This window comes from Myotis lucifugus, unplaced genomic scaffold, assembly GCF_000147115.1.
Source record: "Myotis lucifugus unplaced genomic scaffold, Myoluc2.0 scaffold_349, whole genome shotgun sequence".
Classification (NCBI taxonomy): Eukaryota; Metazoa; Chordata; class Mammalia; order Chiroptera; family Vespertilionidae; genus Myotis; species Myotis lucifugus.
The window spans coordinates 1,102,165-1,124,280 of record NW_005871397.1 but is presented as its reverse complement, the minus strand read 5'-3'; the positions used below and the strand labels follow the sequence as shown (position 1 = coordinate 1,124,280).

The 22,116-nt window shown below is 34.7% G+C and overlaps 1 protein-coding gene across 4 annotated transcripts in view; it reads right to left on the bottom strand.

Moving 5' to 3' along the window:
• Window positions 1–2,647: 2,647 nt before the first annotated feature.
• The window catches only part of OCIAD1 (OCIA domain containing 1), a 20,673-nt gene continuing 1,204 nt past the window's right edge, over window positions 2,648–22,116 (bottom strand). Inside the window, exons 2-9 of one of the 4 annotated variants that reach the window (XM_006101278.3) lie at window positions 21,530–21,594; window positions 20,785–20,865; window positions 17,056–17,109; window positions 12,463–12,510; window positions 11,536–11,671; window positions 10,257–10,432; window positions 6,140–6,292; window positions 2,648–3,149 (exon numbers count right to left, since the gene is read on the bottom strand). In XM_006101278.3, coding sequence (XP_006101340.1) covers window positions 3,112–3,149; window positions 6,140–6,292; window positions 10,257–10,432; window positions 11,536–11,671; window positions 12,463–12,510; window positions 17,056–17,109; window positions 20,785–20,865; window positions 21,530–21,587 — 744 coding nt within the window. In that variant the 5' untranslated portion in view covers window positions 21,588–21,594 and the 3' untranslated portion in view covers window positions 2,648–3,111. Of the gene's footprint in view, window positions 3,150–6,139; window positions 6,293–10,211; window positions 10,433–11,535; window positions 11,672–12,462; window positions 12,511–17,055; window positions 17,110–20,784; window positions 20,866–21,529; window positions 21,595–22,116 lie in introns of those variants that run through there. The other 3 variants (XM_006101280.3, XM_006101279.3, XM_006101281.3) reach the window with 3 other exon arrangements.

Genomic DNA, 22,116 nt, shown 5'->3' with positions numbered 1-22,116 from the left:
CTTGCAGATTGTATAACTGGTCCAATTCTCTACCTCTCCTCGTATCCATGCCTTTTGTCATGGACTTTTGCATTTCCTTTCCATATGGGCTTTTGCATTTCACTTTTGACCTTGGGCTTGTCCTATGACTTGCTTTAGGCAAAATGCGAGGCAGAAATGAAGGTGTGCCAGTTTCAAACTTAGGCCTAAAGAGACCTCTGTGTTTCATTTGTGTCTCTATTATGAACATAAGAACATGCCCGGTACCGAGATGCAGAGGCAATAGCTTTGCAGACTGACCCATCAGTTCCACAATTGCCTAAGATTTAATCCCTACAATAAACCCCTTATTCTGCATCATTCAGAGCAATTCTGCTTTTCCATCAAACTCTAACACGGGAACTGGATAGCTGGAAGTGGCCTGCAGGCATAACAAAAATCTCAAACACGTTGCATTGGTTGTGGGAACAAGTGGCATATAAATGCTGGCAGGACTTTGAGGAGATTATGAAAACTTGAAGGGCCTGGATGAGGGTGTTAACAGAAGCCTAAAGACCTTCCAAGTAGGCTGTCAAGAAGGGATTATAAGAGAGGAATTATTGGAAGCTGAGATTCTGAAGATGTAGTCAAGTTTAGCAAAACTGTCACCTGTGGTAACATAGGAAATAGGAAATGTACCTAAGGAACTTGATTGGCTAAGATTTCTGGGGTTAAGGGTGCCACTTGGCTGCTGTCTAAAATGAAATAAGTGAGGCAAAAAAAAAATCATTCCAAGTGATTTGGAGAAAATATAAAGGTCCAAACAGTCTTTTAAACCTGCAAACGTTCTCATATTCAGAAATGGCTTCCAGCAAAGATCAAATCCCGAGTGGGGTGATGGCTTTTTGTTCAAGACCTCAGAAGGATGGCAGTGCACCACAGGACAGTTCAGACACACAGATGACCCTCTACGTGTCCTAGGAATAACCACGTAGACCTGCCCAAAGCTTCACAGGGAACCCAAAATAAAAAGGGGACTGCTTCCAGGAGGCATGGGTGGCTTTTGTGAAATGGATTTCAATTGATACTTGAGAACTCCACAGATTTAAAAAATACACCAGTTGGGACAGGGGTAGTATAAACAGGCCTTGGGATCCTCGGTTTCTATGGGCAGGCTTAAGAAAACTAGTCAGCGGCAAGCATGAGCTACCTACTTTATGGGAAAGGTAGGACCACAGCCATGACGAGCCGCTGGGGAATATGGTTGAGCTCTATTCAAAGAACTGGCAACGTGAGCCGGCTCTGCTTCAGAATTGCTGGCCAAGTGACTGGCGTGTACCCTTTTTTTTTTTTTTTAACAAGGGATGTCTAGAATAGTAATATGGCTAACAGGTATTTGGGTTGATATTCAGGTTGAACAGGGCAGAGAACCTCTCTTTTAAGTTCACAGGTGTGTTTTTTAGTGTTTTTATTGATTTTGGACAGGGAGAGGGAGAAACATTGATGAGAGAAATACTGATGGGTTGCCTTCTTCCTGCATGCACCCCACTGGGGATCAAATCCGCAACCTGGGTATATACCCTGACTGGGAATCAAACTGGCGACCTTTGGGTGCACGGGACTACACACAACTGAGCCACACCTGCCAGGACCTAAGTTCCTACATCTTCAGACTTTTACCCAAGTGCCTCATGCATACCTGAACCTGAGTAGATGATAAACTACTAGATTTTGAGCTGATATAATGGGATTCAAATTAGAGTTCCTGGGAAAAGCTGTGAGTTGACTATGCATGTGGGAAGGATGTGAATTATTGCAAAATGTTCCATCCCACGTTATTTTAAAAATGTGAGGAGGGTGGGAGTCTTTCCTTCCTGCACTTTGATAGGCAGGCTTGTGCAGAAATGCTACTGACTTCAGAGTCTGGGCTGTAAATAAATGGCAATGGGGCTTTTAACATACTAACTGGAACACTCATGCTAGAGCCCTAAGTGGTCACATACAGTCTGACTGCTGTGAGCACACTGTTGTGAGGAGCCCACACTAATCCATGAAAAGAAACATGGCAAGGCCCTGGAAATAAGAGAGCTGATGCCCTGCCAGGCCCCAGCTGCTCTAGCTCCCTGTTGTTTCAGCTCCATCCAGCATCTGACTGCAAATCTGGGACCAAGAACCAAATCATTCAGCTGAAACCCTTAAATCCCGACCCATAGAAAAACCGATAGATTTTTAAAAATAATTTATTTTTCAATTATAGTTGACATACAATATGTTTGTGTACAACCCAGTACACTGGGTTATATTAGACATTATGTAACTTACTAAGTGATAATCCTGATAAAGTGAGCCAAGTTTTGAGATGATTTGCATCATCCAAAACAGAAACACTGTTTCTGATAGAAATGTAATATAAATAAGAATGTAAATGAAACCACAATTTCATTTTCCATTCACCTAAACCAGGAACAACCATAATAAAAAAAGGATACCAAATTTTTATTCCCCTGAAATTTGCAGTTTTTAAACATGACCACTGCTTTTTTAGGCAGAGCCATTTACTGTAGTTGATTAATCCACGAGTCACATTTACCATATTATTAAATATTCAGAGATGACTTTATTTCCTAAACCTACACCACTTATAATGTACTTAAAATAGGTCGCAAACAATAAAACCATGAAATCAGTGAAGATGCATGTTCCTTTATATTTTATTTACCATAAACATTAAGAGAATACAGCAAACACTGGAAAAAGGCTTTTTAATAATTTTTTGATGTAAAGCTTAACGCTTAAAATTATGCTTGTTCCCCCCACCCATCCCAATTCAGCATGCAGATATTTATTTTCACATATGCTAATTCTAGAGCATTACAATCCCTCAATGGTTTTCTAAGAGTATCCTTGTCCTGTAACTTAAATTTCACAAACTGTATACGATCGTAGTATTATACCATTATTCATATAATTCACACAATATTAACAATAAAATTTGTTATTGAAACATTATTTTAATAAGCCAAACCACAAAAAGCCCAGGTTCGGATTTTACACGTGTTTAGAAGATTGCTGCTGAGCTCCAAGCATGCAGATATGACCACCTAGATGAAGCTGGATATGAAACTCCTTCAGTAGGTCCAAGGATGCAGTGTCTCACTCTTCCCAAGTATCTCCATATTTGTTTACTTTGACTAGGAAAAGAGCACAAATAATTGATGATTCCAAATAGTAATACATAAAAGTTCACTATTATGGTGAAAAGTTGTTTTTCTCATTTTAATAAATACACACGAGAGTAGGATTGAAAAGGAGCTGGCAGACTTTAGTGAACTGGAGGTTGGACATAAATAGTAATGCAATGTATGGAGAACTTGACTTAAATATTTGATCCTCCTAACAACCTTATAAACACAACCCCCATTTTGAACGAGAAAAAACAGATTAGTAACTTGCCCAAGGTACAAGCCTAAAAAAACAAGTGGACTACAATTTGAACACATCTGTATAGGTCCAAAGCCTCGGTGTCATTACAACTTTACCTACTACCTAAGTAAGTGTGGTATAAATTACAGAATATACAAAAAATACTGGGAAATTTAAAAAAATAATTAAAAAATTGAATTTTGTTTTTCACAAAAAATATAGCGGTAGAAATGGTCAGATATTCAGGTTATGGTTAATTCAATCTTCTCTCCTATGAGCCATTATACTGGTGGCAAGGAGGAAATACTTTCCAATATTCCTGCATTTTACATAAAATTGTATTTTGAAACATGCCCCTGTCTTCTGTACTCTTTCACCTTTTAGCCTCTTTTACATAGCCTTCATCTATAAATTATAAGTAGTCACATTGTAAAGAAGCAGTTATCTAAGTACGGACTAGGAACCTCCTGCCTCAAGACTCTTTCTGAGATTCTGTGAAGTCAAAACTATTTCATTATTATACTAAGACGTTATGTACCCTTTTCCCTCATATTCTGCCATTTCCCCTTGCTTTATTCCCTCATTAGTACAAGGTAGAGTTTTCTAGAAGCTGCATGTGTGGTGCTATAATGGTCCTGACATAACTAATGTGCTTATGTTTTTAAAATCTCTCAGTCTTAATTTCTAATTAGATAAATGTCATCCACAGAAACTAAAACTGAAAAATTTAGGTGATACTTTCTGACCCAGCAAATCCACACTGTACTAATATCAAATTTTTTGCCTAGAGTCTAGAATAGAACATTCTAGAAAATCACTAAAACCATTTCATAACTTTATCTTCAAATAAAGCACACAAAAATCACCTTTCTTTTTATAAACAAATTATTTCATATTAAAGTTGTGTCATGTAACAACTTTAAAAGACTGCTTATAGTCAAAACCATAAATGTCAAAATTTAGCAAATACCAAAGGTCTACCATATTTCCTTTTCTTAATCTTTATTACTATAGAAAGCCCAATGAAACACTCCATTTCTGATTTACCAGCATATGGTCCTATGCTATACAGACATAAAAGATTACAAAACTGAGAAAAATACTACTGCCTGCCCTCATGGAGCTTACAGTCTAAATCAAGCATGTCAAACTCAAAGGCTAACATGGGCCAAATAAACGAGGGATCCGGCCTGTGGGCCGTGAGTTTAACATGCTTGGTCTAAATCCTCAAATTAATTAGCAGAACAAAGTACCAGTAAGCCTTTACATATTACAGAGTAGTGGCTATTGAATGCGTAAGGTTTACATATTTTATTTTTAATGACAAACATTAACAATGTCAATTATCAGTCTATTTTAAAGCTAAATTTTTAACAGCAATAATACAATAGATATTATCCATCATTAATATGAAAATAGAATTCTAAATGCAGCAACCACTACCAATTAGAAATAAATTTGGCTCTAAAAGAATGATCATAATAAAAAGTACTAAGAATTTTTATGTATCTTTATATTCTTTGTGGCCTATGACTTTCAAGAAGGTACCAAGAACAAACTTGTGGAATATCAGAGGGAAGGGGCGGAAGAGATCAAAGAACTTGTATGCATAATGCATAACCCATGGACACAGACGATAGGGTGGTGGAGGCCTGGGGCGGAGGGGCAGGCTATAAGGTTGTGATGGCGAACCTATGACACCCGTGTCAGAGGTGACACGCGAACTCATTTTTTTGGTTGATTTTTCTTTTTTCTTTGTTAAATGGCATTTAAATATATAAAATAAATATCAAAAATATAAGTCTTTGTTTTACTATGGTTGCAAATATCAAAAAATTTGACACGGCACCAGAGTTAAGTTAGGGTTTTTCAAAACGCTGACACGCCGAGCTCAAAAGGTTCGCCATCACTGCTATAAGGGGTCAATAGGAGAAAAAAGGAGACGCATGTAATACTTTCAACAATAAAGAATTTTTTTTAAAGGTACCAAGAACCTATTCCTTCAATTTTTAAAGTAGTAAATAGAAACCCAAGAGACATAAAATTCTGTATTAAAATAGCTACAAACCCTTAATTAAAATACCTCCTTCCGTTAGAAGTAAACTTCTGTGTCAGAAAATTTACTTGGGGTAATGAATAACTGTTCCAAAATGACTTAAAAGAAACTGATCAGGGACATCTGTAATATGCTCATCAATAAGAATTTTTTTTAAAAAGAAAAGAAACTGTGATTTTAAAACTTATAATTAATTGCAGAGCAAAAGAACTATTTTAAAAAAGTCAAACTCCTCTTTGGAAATGTCCTAAAGCTGCTTTGTAAAGCATATAACTCAATTTCACTAAGAAAATTAGTTTCATTAATCATGATTCTGTGGCTCTGCCAAAAGTGGCATTACAACCCAATTATCAACCTTAGGTCACCAGATCTGGTTTTATATAATAGATGCATCATTTAAAAAAAGGTTTCCAATGTGACTTCTTATAAGGGAAAACAGTCAAATTGGATGTTACAAAACTAGTCTTACTATCTTAAGTCATACTACTATTTTGACTTCATTATTTTCTAACACAAAATGGCCTTTACAATACCTTAAAAACGAAAGATATGATGACTGTGAAATAGCTATTCTTTTTTAAAAAACACTATTTTGGTTAATTGCTTATAGAATGAAATCACATGTTAATATGACTAATGTTTTTATCTAATGCTGCGATATCCAATCCTACAGAATACAGTGATTAGACTAAACTATCATACCTTCTTTTTGGGGTATTCTTTCCTGCATAGGTCTGACTGAGGGGTCAGTCTTATGTGCTAAAGTTACTTCATATGACTCTCTGTTCTTATTCCTTAATTCCTCATATGTAATACTTTTTCTTTTAGGACTTTCTTCAAGCCTGGGATCAGGTCCTAAAACAACAAACAATTAATACATGGTGATAAAGAGTTGAATATATCCAAAGCAACTAAATTTTATAAATGCTCCTTACTCATAATAAAAATAGAATAAAGTGAAATAAAGGATCAATTACCACCATTCCAAAAGTACTATAATTCCCCCAAGGTAATTATAAAACTAAAATCAACTTCTCTCACAGTTTCAAGTTTTTATTTCTAAAATCTAAAATTAACATCAAGAAATTAAAAACTAATCATGCCAGAAGAACAGAAAACATAATACACACCAGCATAATTAAGACTCATTAACATGTTAGTGTTTTAAACTGCAAAGTTATCCAGTGTTTATATAAAGAGAAATATATCCTACTAGTGACAATTGAATAAAACTTGATCCAGTATGGCTTTTATTTGGTAGTATTTCCATAGTTAAATGTTCCCATAACCACAATATATACACAAACAATTCCAGCTATTATTAAAAATTATTTTACCATCTTTGTATTTAAACAAAAATACTTGAAAATAGCTACTGAAAAGTATAAAACATAGCCTTTTAAGCACAGTATGCATCATTTTCACTTAGGTCTAATGAATGCAATACTGAGGGAAAAGAAAGTGGCAACTATGATTTCGACCGGGAAACCAGCATTTATTCTTTATATCTCCAAAAGAGTCAAAGTATGAATACATATTATCAAAGAGTTAAATACTGTTGAAACGTATGGAAGTTGTTACTCTTAATACTGGTTGGCAGGAACAAATATTGAAGATACTTTATAAAATGTATAACCAACAAAAAAGGCCATATAAGCAGTTCTAAAGAAAACTAATGCTAACACAACATTCAATGAACAACTACTTACAATCTGACACACTACTCCAAAAGTACTATTTTTCAAAGAGATTTTTAATAAGACATAAAAATTGGACACATTTTAATTATGATTATTTTTTTAAAACAATTTTTGATAAGTCGTATTATTCTGGAACTCAATAGTAAGGTCCCACTGAATAATCAGAATTTTTAAAGCAATCTAACTAGACATTAAATGCTTTCAACCATAATCACTTATTTTAATACAAAGTATAGTGTACTGATACAAAGAACATTTAAATTTCTCCTTATTAGTTATAATACTACACCATTGTTGAAAAGTAAAATTTTCTTAAAAAAAAAAAAGCAAAGAACAAATAGTATAACCTTATATTGGTTTTAAAAAGCACTCTGTATTTCACTAGTAATGAGTAATTACTGGACTCATTTCCCTTCACCATAATAATATTTTTAAATATCATTTAGATAGTGTATACTAGATTAGTAGTCAGAAACCCTAGGTTCTCATTCCTACTCTGCCAACAATTAGTGAATGTCCTTGGGCAAATCACTAAGCTTCTTTAAATCTTAGTTTTCTCAACTGTGAAATATGGAAGTAAATAATCTATTCCTAAAGTTCCTTCCAGGTCTAATACTTTTTTCATTGTTCTATAATTCTGTGACAAATAATGAAAACATAAATCAGACAGAATGTTAGGGAGAATTTTTTACACTTATTAAAAGTCAAATGAAAACATCCTATATTATGCAGGGAGCATAGCATGATTTACTACTTTGAAGGTATACAGAGCTGGAAGGAATAAGAATGAAAAACAGCACTGATTTAAGTCTAACTGTAATTAACTATAATAAGTGTCATAATAATTATGAAGGAATACCTCCTACTATGAATTCTCTACATTGAATAACTTTAAATTCTTGGTAAGAGAAAGCAGAACTAAGGGGGCAAGTAGTTCTGCTTAACCAAAAGGGGAGGTGTCTTAGTAAGGGGAACAGCAGCTGGGGCAAGCAAAGGAGGCCGCTCTGCTGGTCCATGTGGAGAGCAAAGAGCTGCAATCCAGACTTAGAGAAGGGGGTGAGAAAGCAGAACAGCAGACGGACTAATAACTGCTCTGGAAAACCTAAAATATTGTAAAACAGGGGCCTTGCTGTGGTCTGTGGGTCGATAGCAAAGGGCTTTTTGTTTGCTTTTATTTGAAAAAGAAACTATGTAACATGGAATGGAATTTGCTAATGGAAATGAAAGGAAGAATGCAAGTAATTACAAGGCTAGAATACAAGTAGAATGGATTTGAACTTGAGAAATGGGAAAAATGGAGAGTTGCAATGAGGGACAAGGACAGCTGCCTTTGGATAAAATGACTTTAACCACTCTAATCTGCCTACCTCCTGCCCCTTCTGACTACAGTTGACCCTTGAACAACATGGGTTTGAATTGTGTGGGTCGATTTATAGGCAGATTTGTGTAAATGGTTCTGCACAGACAGTTCAAACCTAATATTGTTCAAGGGTCAACTGTAATTGGATGTCTTTATTTCCAACCATGCAGGAAAAAACAAAGCAGCTGAGGATTAACAGTCTCTTGACAACTTTCATCCACTAAAGAATCTAAATTATATTAACTTCCATTCTCTCTGGTCTCTTCTGAAAATACCCCTTTACTCCTGCTCTAAAGCAGTGCTATCCAATATAATTTTCTGTAATGATAAGAACGTGATATATCTGCAGTCCAACACAGTAGCCACTAGCACATGTCGCTACTGAACAACCAAAATGCTGTCAAAGCAACTAAGGAATTGATTTTCAATTTGATTTGATAAATTTAAACAGCCATATATAGCCAATGGCTACTTGATATCCTGACCTACCTAGAACCCCTCCGCATCCTCTGGAACCTCACTTGACCTATAATCAACTTCTCCCTTTCCACTGTATTCCCCCCACCCCCTTAACCTACATATATATAGCTATAAATCTCTCCCATCTTAAACAAAGGAAACAAAAATCGAAATGTTCCTTTAACCTTGTTTGTTCCCTATAGTTACTGGCTTACTATATTTGGTTCAAAGCAAGTATTTTTAAAGAATACCCTACAGAGGTCCACAATCCCTTATCCAAACCCTTGCAGTCAGAAATGTTCCAAAATTCAGACATCCTCAGATTTTAGAAAAATATTATAGTCCTTGTATTACTTAATATTTATCCATTCAAAAGTTCCGAGCAGCAAAGAGTAAAAACAGTATTTCTACAACGAAATTTAGGAACAACCATATTAAGATAAAGATAAATAAACCTTATGTTTAGCTCAGGGTTTGAAATGAGTTCATGTCAGACTTTATCACCTATTTAAAAAACTTCTGTTTTCAAAGCTTTTTGGATTTTAGGCTTTTTAGACAAGGAATTGCAGACCTGCATTTTCTGTTTCTAATTCCTCACCTTTCACTGCAAACTAGACTGAAGAAAGGAAGGAAATTAACATTTGATGAGAACCTATTACTTGCCAGGCGTTCATCTGATTATTTCATCTCATTCCAAATGTTCTTTAAAAGAGGTATTATCTCCATTTGATAGATCAAGAAACTGAAGGGATCAAAAATTACAATCACTTGCTGAAAGTCACATAGCTAGTAAATGTGAATCGTGATTCAAATCCAGGCCTTAATCCAAAATTGATGTTGTTGCACTTACATTATGTAATCTTTAAAGCTAGTATTTACACAAACTTCACAAAGCATTTTCACAAGGATTTTTCACTTGACAACAGTTCTGTAAGGCAGGTAATTATTATTTTTCTCACATTACAAAGAAGCTGAAAGCCTTTAAGACCAGCCTAATAAACGTAACCTTTTTAAAGTCTCCCTGAGGCACAATTTATCACTTCTTTGATATTCCACCTAGCTTAGTATTTTCCATTAATGGGACATACTAGTAATTTATCTTTATATTTCTATATCTTTTAACAGACTGAACCTCAAAACAATGTTGAATGAAGAAACAAATGAACAAATGAACAAACATGCTGTGTTTAGGCTGATGGTGGAACACACAGATGATACCCAGCAGAAAAGGTCATCAAATAAAGTTTATACATACGTTGGACCATTAAATGCTGAAATTCATTTCAAGAGAAGTTTCTACCTTGGGCAATATGATCAGTAATACCAGTGGGAGTAGATTCGTTCATAGAAGAACTAAATGGAATTGGCTCATAACGAGGAAACTTCTCTTTTTCCATGTTATCTGCTGCTGGGGCTGTCACAAAAGATGAGTGATCACTCACATTTGATTCATATCTTGGCTTTTGAGAATAGTACCTATAAAAGAAATTCATATTATGTAAGAAACATGAATTAGTCTTATACCTTATTTAAAGAAATGTACGTAGGTATAAAAATCAGTTATCTTATATTCTAAAGAAATCATATTATTTTAAGTTATTTAAAATGGTAAAATTAAGCCTGTTTCTGCCACACGCACACAAAAATGGTCTGACCTACTTATATAACTTAAAAATTGTCACTCAATATACAAGAGAAAAAAATGTTTAGTTTTCCAATTACGAGGCTTCAGAGATCATTTTAATGTGCTTAAAGTTTTTAGAAAGAAAAAATACTCCAGATCAGAAAATGTGTCCATTTCCCACATTAACTGGGAAGTTACTCCTACAGTAGTAGTCCACATAGACTCTACAGTGATAAAGCAAATGTAAGTACATCTAGCTCTTAACGAGTTTACATTGCTTGCCACTTATGATATGACAATATATCTACTAAATCTACATAATTACCTTATTACTTATCTATCTATCCAAAGAGATTCACTTACACAATTTCCCTACTATTTTAAACAATAGAAGGATTAAAAACTTGAAATTTGTTGAGCTGAAATTGATAAAAATTGGGAATTCAAAAGAAAAGTTCAAAATATAGGTAACCAAAGGTGTTTGCCAAATTAAAATCCTTTATTCTGGGATATACACTCCCAATAGGATGCAACTTTCTATATAAAACAAAGGTAGACAAATCTCACTCTACCTTTATTTTCAATATATTTTTATTGATTTTAGAGAGAGGAAGGGAGATAGAAACATTAATGAGAGAGAAGATGAGAGAGAAACATCAATCGGCTGCCACCTACACACTTCCCACTGGGGATTGAGCCCACAACCCAGGCATGTCCCTGACCAGGAATTGAACTGGTGACCTCTTGGTTCATGGGTCGACATTCAACCACTGAGTAACACTGGACTGGCTAGCGCTACCTTTCAAAATCTAATTAGCTTTAGCTTGCAACAAAGTGGCAAGTTTCCAATGATCCTTCAGTTAGGCAATGTTTCATGCCTGAACTATGGCAATACCCAGTTACAATTTTTTAGCTAAATTTAAAAGCCTTTAATAAAGATAAGAATCTGGCCTACCCAGGTATTGAAGCTCGTCGTGCCTGTCCTGATCGTAAAGCTTCTCCAAGAGGGGAATTCTCAAGATGCTTGAACTTCTCTTGACAAGTTTTCACATAAGAAAGCTTTCCGGCAAAGTATCCCATGATGCAAGCAACTTATTTGTAAAAAAAAAAAAAAAAAAAAAAGTGTAACTCAATGTGCTTTTTTGACAATCTTTTCTAAAAGTACATTAAAAAAAAATTCTAAGTATATCTTTGGTGTGAAAAGACTAAGATTTCCTGAAATAATGATAAAAGTATCACATTAAATCAGATGAAAATCAAATCATTTCCCAGCTAATTTCTTCAGCTTGTTTTTAAAATTAGGTGCAACAAATCTTTTAAAATAATGAATTATTAAATGCTACCTAAATATGGCTCTTGTTGAATCATGTGTCTGTTTCCAATACAAAATAGAGGCTAACCTGGGAAGATTCATAAAAAACCTCAGGTAATTTTAAAAAGCAATTTAGCTTCTTTCCTATCAATCATATTATAAAATATAAATAAGTTATGCTTTTTTACATTTTTAATGTAAATTTAAAAGATTTATTTTTTCAAATTAGACTTAATTTTTATAATTTATCTTGATTAATCAGAATCCCTGAACAACTTTCTTCTCTAATGGAGAGTATTTGAGAATTTATTTTCAAATAGTATATCTTTACAAAGTAATTTAAATTAATACCTCTGTCACATTATAAATGCCTCTTTAAAGTAACTCATGATATTTAATGTTAACAATAAAAAGATTCATAATAAATTCCTAGTAGCCCATTTAATAAAAAGCTTCAACTGATTTGTAAAAGCAAATAATCAAATAACTGTTATGAGTAAGACAAAACATTTGATAAACACATTATTTTACTTAAGTAAAAAGCTAAAAAAAACTTGTTTTCATACTTACATATGAGTTTAGGAATGGAACCATATTTGGGATGACTTGAAAGGAATCCTAAACGTAAATGAATAAATATTTCTGAATAACATTAATTGTTGGAGAAAGAGACATTGACAAGTTTATGCTAAGAGTATCTGAGAAAATAACACAGAAATTGCTAGTCATTATGTGATCTCTTCTAATGTGAGACAAAAGTTCAGCAATAAAATATAAAGTAAGATATATTATTTATCAACAGAAATAAGGGAAAAATGTAAAAGGAAGAACCAGTACAGATTATCTTTAAATGTTACCTAGCAGCATTAGCTCCTTCCATAACCCTAGAGAAGTCTAAAGCTATTTAAGAAAGAACCAAGTAAACTCAGTATCAACAGAAATATGAAAACTGAAAATACTCAACGATGTATTAGCAGAGGCAAGATAACTTGATATAAAGTCACTGCACACACATAAAATTATTTCTTTATATCAGGAACAAACAAATAAAAACATTGTTTAAAAGATATAATTTATTATAGCATTAAAAAAATCAACTACCCAGGAGTAATCTAATAAAAAATATGGAAGATCTCTACACTGAAAACAAAACTTACTGAGAAATAACAGTTAAATAAATTGAGAAATACACCATGTTCATGCACCAAGACTATTGTAAAGATGGCAAGTGTCCATAAATTCACCTATAAATTCAATGCAATCCCAATTAAAATCAAAGAAAATTTCCCCTCAAATTAAAAACCTTATTCTAAAAATCATGTGGAAACAAAGGGCCAAGAATAAGCAAGGCAATATTGAAGAGCAACAAAATTGGAGATATCAAGATCTATGACTATAGTAATTAGGACAGTCTGTTATAAATGTATGAATAGATAAATTGACCAAAACCAGAAGAGTCCAGAAACAGACCCACACACGCAGTCACCTGATTTATGACAAAGGCAACACTGCATTGCAGTGAACAAAGAAAAAAGTCCTTTCAAAATATAGTTCTGGGTCAACTACATATCCATAAGGGGGAAAATGTACCTTGAGTCTACTTCATACAACATTCAAAAACAATCCCAACTGACTTGAAAATTTAAGTATGGAGATAAAATAAAGCTTACAGGAGCCTAAGAGACTCTTCATGTCCTTGTAATAGAGAAAGATCTTATATCACAAAAATCATTCATCATAAAGCAGAGATCTGACATAATGGATGACATTTAATTAAGAACTAGTTAATCAAAGTGGGGGGAAATAATCACAATACATATATCTGACAAAAGACTCACTTCCATAATATACAGAGAACTCACAAAACCAATAGGAAAAAGAAGACAATCCAATGGAAAAATAAACAACAGACTTAAACAGATACTTCACAAAAAAGGATATATTTAAATAGGATATGAACAAAAGAAAAGGTCCTCAACTTCATTAAATTAAAACCACAATGCAATCAATATCACTTTTCACTCGCCACATGGCTAAAAGACACAAAGATAGCAAGTATTGTGAGAGTTTATTAATAAAATTGTATTAATAAATTGGTAGTGGGAGTGTAAATTAGTTCAAACAGTTTGAAAAGTTTGGCAATATCTACTAAATCTGAATATATACACAATTTATGACCAAGCAAAATGTCTACCAAGAGACATTATATTCATGGCATAACTACTTGTAATAATCGAAGTTGGAAACTACTCAATTGTCAATGTACAAAAGGATGGATCAACTGCTGTGGTATATTCACACAGTGGAAAACTACATGGAAATGAGATTAATCTACAGCTACATGCAACAATGTGGATGAATTCTGGGATATGCTGGTAAACCAGCTCTTCCAATAAAAAGCCCTAACTTATAATGTTGGTTGATTTCTGTGGAGAGCAAACACTTGGACCCTGACCAATTTTAAGCTACCAAATGGTTGAAAAACCAGCTTACCAAAATCCTAAAAATTTAAAAATCAGCTCTCTGGAGCTGATACAAGCCATTTTCAGCATACCTCTGAATAAACCTCACAATTTAAAGGATACTTAATTGTCTGATTTCATGTATATAAAGTACAAAATAGAACTCATTTATGCTGTTAGCCTCAGTTCCTTTACTTACACAAATGAGATGAGAAGTAAAATGAGGACAGTAATAATATCTACATTTACACAAAAATGTTTTTCCTTCATTTACTGACCACTTTACAACATACAGGAACTACATATAAGAAAATAAGACACTCTTTACCCTCATAGAGTTTACAGTTAGGAGAGGCAATGAAGACAAAAAGCATGCAATATGATGGTTGCTATTCATTCACTCAAATATTTGAGCATCTACTGCATGCACTATGCCCTGACAGGTACCTGAGATGGCCTATTTTCTCAGGAGAAGTAGGAAGAATGGAGGCAAAAGACTTGTTGAAGGCTAATTCAATACTGTTGGCAACAGATGGTTGTACTATAATGACAGTGCAGATAAAGGTAGACAGTATACAGAGTATTTGAGCTGGACTAGAACGGGCATTTATTGGACAAGCAGATAAGGGACAGAAGTGAAGGATAATGCCTCAGTTTCCTAGTTGGACAGTGATATCATTCGGATATGGGGAAAACAGAAATTGGTGTGTGGGGAAATGAATTCAGTTTAGGATAAAATGAGTTCAGTTTGAGCAGCCTGTAGGAGGGCTCTCCATGTAGAGAAATGCAAAATATGGTTCTGAAGTAGATTCCTACACTAGAGATAGTACTGCAGATTTAGAGCAATAAATGGTCCCTGAAGTCACATTATGCTGGGTAACAGCATATAGACTGAAAACTGCACTCTGAAGAAAATCACGAGTGAAGGAAGAAAACCCACACTAGAATGAAAGTATCAGGAGGTCATGAATTTGTCTATTAGTGCTATTTCCAAAAGTAGTGTATAGTACCTATCAGTCAAAAAAAAAAAAGTTTTGGTAAATGTTAGAATATATCCATAATTTATAACACAGACCATAATGGGTTAAAGAAGTATAAAGTGAAGTGCTCATTCTTGAAGTCTGGCTTCAAATGCAAGACAGCTGGATGCAGTTGGGAAGGGATATAAGGGAAGATTTTTCTTTTGTATATTCTCAAGCTAGAACGAACGCGAGCAAGTTTAAATGTTTGCCAGAAAAGAAACAAGTAGAGAGGAGCAGCTAAGACTATGCTGAATATGACACCATGGATGAAAGCATATACAAAATATTAGGCATTTTAATAAAATGTGAGATGTCTTGAATTCTGAATTCCTTTTCTAAAGTCTCTTTCAATTTTGGGTTGGGGGTCTGACTTTTTTATTATAATACCCACACAGAAAACAAGACCCCCAATATCCTTACTAATAAAAGGCTAAGTAGTTGTCACGCCCTCATGTATGATGCCCTCATGCCATCACAAGATGGCTGCGTGCACAGCGGAGGCAAGCTTCCCACGGCCCCATGCATGTGCTGTGGGGGCCTGGCGGCCGCTCCGCAGGGCTTCTGCCAGGCTTCCTGTGGCCCCGCGTGCCCATGCCCACCTTGGAGGCAGGATCCCCGGCTCCAGCCTACCTCTTTGGGGCAATCCATCGAGGAGCCCCAGATGGATGGGCAGGGCCTACCTCTTTGGGGCAATCCATTGTGGGGCTCCCGCACTGTAAGAAGGCACAGGCCAGGCTGGGGGGCCCCCACCCCCAAGTGCAAGAATTTCATGCACTGAGCATCTAGTTGTTTTAATAAAAGACCTTGATTCTCAATACACAAAAATAAAATTTTAACCCCTCAAATTCCTCCTATTTCCCTCCAAAACAACTTTTCTCAAATAGTTGTGTCAATACTACTAAGTACTTCATACTGCTAATATGAAAAAGCTATTTTCCTATCATAGTCACATTTTAGGAGCCAGCTAATTAAAAGAACAGGTTTTTAGAATATGTGGAGTTCATCCTAAGGTTGCCACCCTTTTCTAGGATATCTTCTTATTACAAGGAGATAGTTCACAAAATAATGTAATGAGTAGTTAGTTTTAAGATTACAGACTGATACATTTAATACTTATTTTAAACTCAATTCCAGATATGAATAACACTGCCCTATTTAAGCCAGTAGAATTTGGAACAAGAACGTGTCCCCATCCCTCTATTACCTTAAGACAAAGCTGGTTTAGGGAGTCATTCATTTTAAACCAGTGCATAAGAATCACCAGGAGTTTGTTAAAACAAATTCCTGGGCCCTAATTCAGAGAGTCTAATTCAGTAGGTCTGGGCGGTGCAATGAATTTGCATTTTAAACAATCTCCTAGGTGTCAGTAAAGTGAATGACTTAGGTAGTCCAGGCTTGTCTTTCTGCCATCCTGTAACCCATCCATAGGCTTTTATTTACTTTCTTGCTCTTGTAGATTGTTAATGTTGCTACAATGCAAGATGTTATCAAATTCTCAAATCAAGATATTTGTGGCAGTGGGTCCATGGAGATATAACTCTTCTGCCCTTGTAAAAATTTATCAATGATAATGCTTTATATATACAGTATCATATTTACTTTATCTAAAAAATCAGGAAAATACCATATAAAAACATGATACTCAAAATGCCAAATAAATTCAAATTTTAAATATTTACCTTTACTAATTAATCCTTGAGTAATCAGCATACTTGTCGCAGCCAAAGGCACAGCTAGAAGAGGAAAAAGAACTTGTCAACATAACAAAAGGAAAAGATTTTATCTGAGTTCATTAGGATAGATAAACATGTATCAGTAAAACCATCCAGAAAGTATGTTGTAAAATTAAGATCTTTAAGAGATTTTTTCCATGTTTAACAGCTGTACTGTATATAGTCAGTGGAAATACAAAAGAAGCATTTTTAATATAAGAAAAACATTACAAAATATTAAACATTTCAGGAAGATGTGCTTACAGAAGTTCTTGGGTGATGTCTCGGAACATGATTGGTAAACAGTTCCCTACACTAATATAAAACTTTACCTGAATGATAAAAGGCTCACTGTGCCTAAACTGGTTGTACAAATAGTTTGTGCTGAACACTTGTTTTCCTTCTGTGAGTCTGGAATTTTGGTACCTGCTAGGCCAAGGGGGCCTCCGTAACCGGCCCCCAATAAAAACCCCAGGTGCTGAGTCTCTAGTGAGCATCATATCATCATGGCCTAAGAAGAAATATCATTCACAAAATCTATAAATGCTGTGTGAAACAAATATGAAGTCATACACCTTTTCAGTAATTCCAGAGGTTGAGAACTACCAAACACACAATACATATCAAAACTGACCCCCTTTTATATAAATTACATGTATATTTGGGCACAGATAAAACTGTTTCTTTTGTCAGTGCATAGGGCCACAATTTTAAGCAATTGGAAATAAATGCCTTCGTGGTTAAGCTTTAAAATCAGAGTAAAGCCCTGACCCATGTCCTCAGTGGTTGCAGTGGTTCTCAACCTTCCTAATGCCGCGACCCTTTAATACAGTTCCTCATGTTGTGGTGACCCCCAACCATAAAATTATTTTCGCTGCTACTTCATAACTGTAATTTTGCTACTGTTATGAATCGTAATGTAAATATCTGATATGCAGGATGTATTTTTATTGTTTGTGACCCACAGGTTGAGTACCGCTGGAGAGCATCAGCCCACATACGGAAGAGTCTCGGGATCTATTCTGGTTAAGGGCATGAGTTTCAGGGTTTCAGGTTCGTTCCCTGGCCTTAGTCGGGGCCCACGTGGAAAGCAGCCAATCGATGTTTCTCTCTCACATTGATGTTTCTCTCTCTCTCTCTTTCCCCTGCCCCTCTCCCTTCCACTCTCTGAAAAAGCAATGGAGAAAATATTCTCAGGTAAGGATAAAAAAAAAAAAAAAAAAGATCAGAGTAGAAATAAAATTAAAGAATGGCCCCTAGATCAACATGTCTAAATTTAAACCAAGATGGACAAAGTAGTTAATAGACTTCAAAAAATCTGTAAAAAATATCTTAGTAATTTTTCCTCACATTCCTACTTATATTACAACCTTTTTAGATCCACAGGCACAAGATGACACTTTCTAAAGAAAGTGGGTTCCTTTATTCATTTACATTAATATATGCAAACATTACATACTGTATAGAATATCCGTATGTGAAAATACAAATATAAATTACAAAATTTCTTAATGCATGACAATTAGTCTATCTCCTGGTAATTATATATTGAATTTCCTATCATCTGTAATTACAGCCAAGGTTCTATGCACTTTCAATGCCTGAAGTTATGTTATGCAACACTAAGTGTTAATCTCTGTTTTAAGAGTAATCACTACTAAAAAAAAAAAAAGAGTAATCACTACTTACTAATACACTGATTTTTTGGCTGTTGTAATTTCTCAGTAATTCAGATAAGCTGTTTCTTAGCTTGTCCTTATTACATGTTTTCTATCTAACTTGTGATAAACCTGCTTTAATAAACAGAATTATTTAGGCTTCTATTATTCATATACCAAATGTCCTACTTTAAATAATTAAGCATACCTGGGTACCCTACCTATTGATCATGGTCCTTCAATGTAATTTTACCATAGCACTGTTATAATTATCTGAAATGTTAAACATGTACAGCAACATAAATTCATCAGCTAGAACTAAATGCGGATACCACTGTATCTATGTGGTCATTAGCCAAACATTACAATGAACCAAATAGATTTGTCTAATAGATTTGTCTTTTTCTTAATCCTGTGTTATCAACAGACTTGAAAATAGATCACTTTATTCTATCTATTCTATGCAGTCCTTGAAGATAAAAAAAATGTGTTGCCAGAGTACAAATGAGTTCTCTGAGAAATTATTCTCATATTTTTTTAAGTTCTTGATCCATGATGACTATGCATTTAAAACAATTATTCTCACCTAGAGATGTGCATCATCACCTAATTCTCACACAGGTTCTTTCTAGCTTGAAACCTCTCTACGTCTCTGAGTATTAAACTGAGGATAAAAGCCAAAAGATTTTATAAGAACTCCTATTATCTTAACTGCTCTTTCCTGGTTTTTGTTCATTCTTTCACCATCACTTGGTTCTCTTATCCATATGTGCTACTCAAACTTTGTCATTTATTCCATTATTCCTAAATATTAACCACTTGATAGATACTATTACCAGTTTATGCTTTTATTTCTACACTTAATTTCGTGGTGAATTCACCAACACCCCTACACCACAAACCCTAATTTCTTATGTACACCTTTGTTCTATCTCTAGCTGCGTACAGATCTTCCATCATCAGATATTGTATCATGAACTCAAAATGTCCAAACGTTTCATTCTTCAAACAAGAACTCCTTCAACTATACCTTTTCATCAATAATGTTATCATTAGTCAGTCTCCTAAGCTGGGTATCTTCTAGTATTTCCTTCATTCCCTCTTAGTCAACCTATTTAAAAATCCTATTATGTGTTCTTTAAAAAACCTTTCATTGCCAGTCCGTCATTCCTAGTCCAAATGACACTACAATCAACTACATTCCCTCAATAACCATATGCCTGAGTTATTGCCAAGTACATCTTCTTATCCTTCATACTCAACCTGCACACTAACAAATTTTCCTTTAAAAAACTTACATATCATCTCTTTGGCCTATAAGCCCCAAGAACCTACAATCCATAATGAATCAAACCTTTAACTCACTGGTATCATGTTTATTTTTCTACCCCAACAAAAGACCTTTGCTCCAATCAATGCAACCTCAAGACTCTAGTAGAGAACAAGTTATTGTAGAATCTGCCTTTGCTCACTATTCCTTTCATCCAAATGCTCCTCTACCATCTACTTCATTTACTTAAAAGGCCTATGAAGTCTCTGTTGTTGAGTAAAACCTTTTTAAACTAAATTAATTCCAATTCATTTATCTTTTAAAAATTCCTATTACTGTTTTGCAATAGGAATCTTTCTCAAAGTGTTTTATGAATTGGCTGTTTTAACTACACCATAAAACTATTTTAGGGCAAAAGGCTGAGTCTCATAAAACTTAACTCCCTTACACACTACAAGCATAAATAGCAGGGTGACTGATGAAAAGGTACATCCTCTTTAATTCCTTAGGTCACTCCTCCCTTTTCAAAATTCCATCGTGCTTTTTTGTTAGAATCACTTTATCTGAAAGGGCTGCAATAACCAGTGAAGCAACACCAGGGTTCTGTTCAAAAGTAATGTAATAGCTAGCCGGTTTGGCTCAGTGAGTAGAGCGTCGGCCTGCGTACTGAAGGGTCCCGGGTTCGATTCCGGCCAAGGGCACATGCCAATTTTTTTCTACATGAAATCACCAAAGGTCAAATTTTGTTGATTATAAAATTTAACTTACATCTGAACCAGAAGCTTTCATCATTGCATTCTGCGAAGACTCTTCTTTCTTCCTCTGTTGGAATGTAATCAGCCCCTATGTCTTTTTACCAAGGAGAAATCAGCAAACATTAAAATACCTATGGAAAAACTAAGTTTAAAAAATTACCTCAGTCTAAACCAGTGATTTTCAACCTTTTTCATCTCATGGCACACATAAACTAATTACTAAAATTCTGCGACACACCAAAAAATACATTTTTTGCCGATCTGACAAAAAAAAAAGGTATATTTCTGATTCATTCATACTGGACGGCTATTGTTGTGTTAGCTGTTGTCATTTTTTTCATTTAAGGGAAAAGAGGTCAGTGTCCCTGACTAAATAATCAGGGATTGCATATTCTAAAAATTCTTGCAGCACAGGGGTTGAAAATTGCTGGTGTAAACATAACAAAAACACACCCATTTTTAAAAAATGAAACAACAGGCTTGTTATAAACTTTTAACAAACTCTGACTTCAAACAGAAGTTAATGATACTATCTGCTAGTTAGAACTGGCTATATAAAGTGCTATGTTCAATGCAAAATGAAAATGAAACATCTTTTCAAATTATTAAGAATTTCAATTTCAAGTGTAGGTCCATCTTTGTGTGACTGCACAGGTCACACACCCATAAAGTTAGTCCAGCTGCTATACCGTTAGTCGAGGCAGTGAAAATTTCTCTACATATAAAGTGCTTCTAATAAATACTTAGTTGATAGTTACGGGGAATTGGTCTTGCAACTTCAGCATTCGGCTCTCGAAAATCAGCCCTGCCATTCATCTTTCCTGCATCAAAAATATTTATATTAAGTATTAGAAACAATAATGAGATAGGTCAAAGTAAGTCAGGATATAATCAAGTAACATTACTAAAGTCAGGATATAGTCAAGTAACATTACTAGTCTTCATGCCAATCAACAACTATTTACTAAACACGACTGCATCTGAAGTACCTGACATAATCAAGTTACCTAAATAAAAAAATCACAGCCTGGCCGGCATGTCTCAGTGGTTGCGCATGGACCTATGAACCAGGTCACAGTTGGAATCCTGGTCAGGCACGTGCCGGAGTTTCCAGCTCCACCCCCAGTGGGGAACGTGCAGGATGTAGCCAATCAATGATTCTCTCTCATCATTGATATTTCTGTCTCTCTCCCCTTTCTCTTCCTCTCTGAAACAAATAAAAAATTTTTTTTAAAAATCACTGATCTATTAACTAATTAGAAACAAATACTCATCTTAAGATCCTTAACTAAAAAAGAATATATGATTTACAGTCCTTACCAGCTGATATTATCATCTATACTAA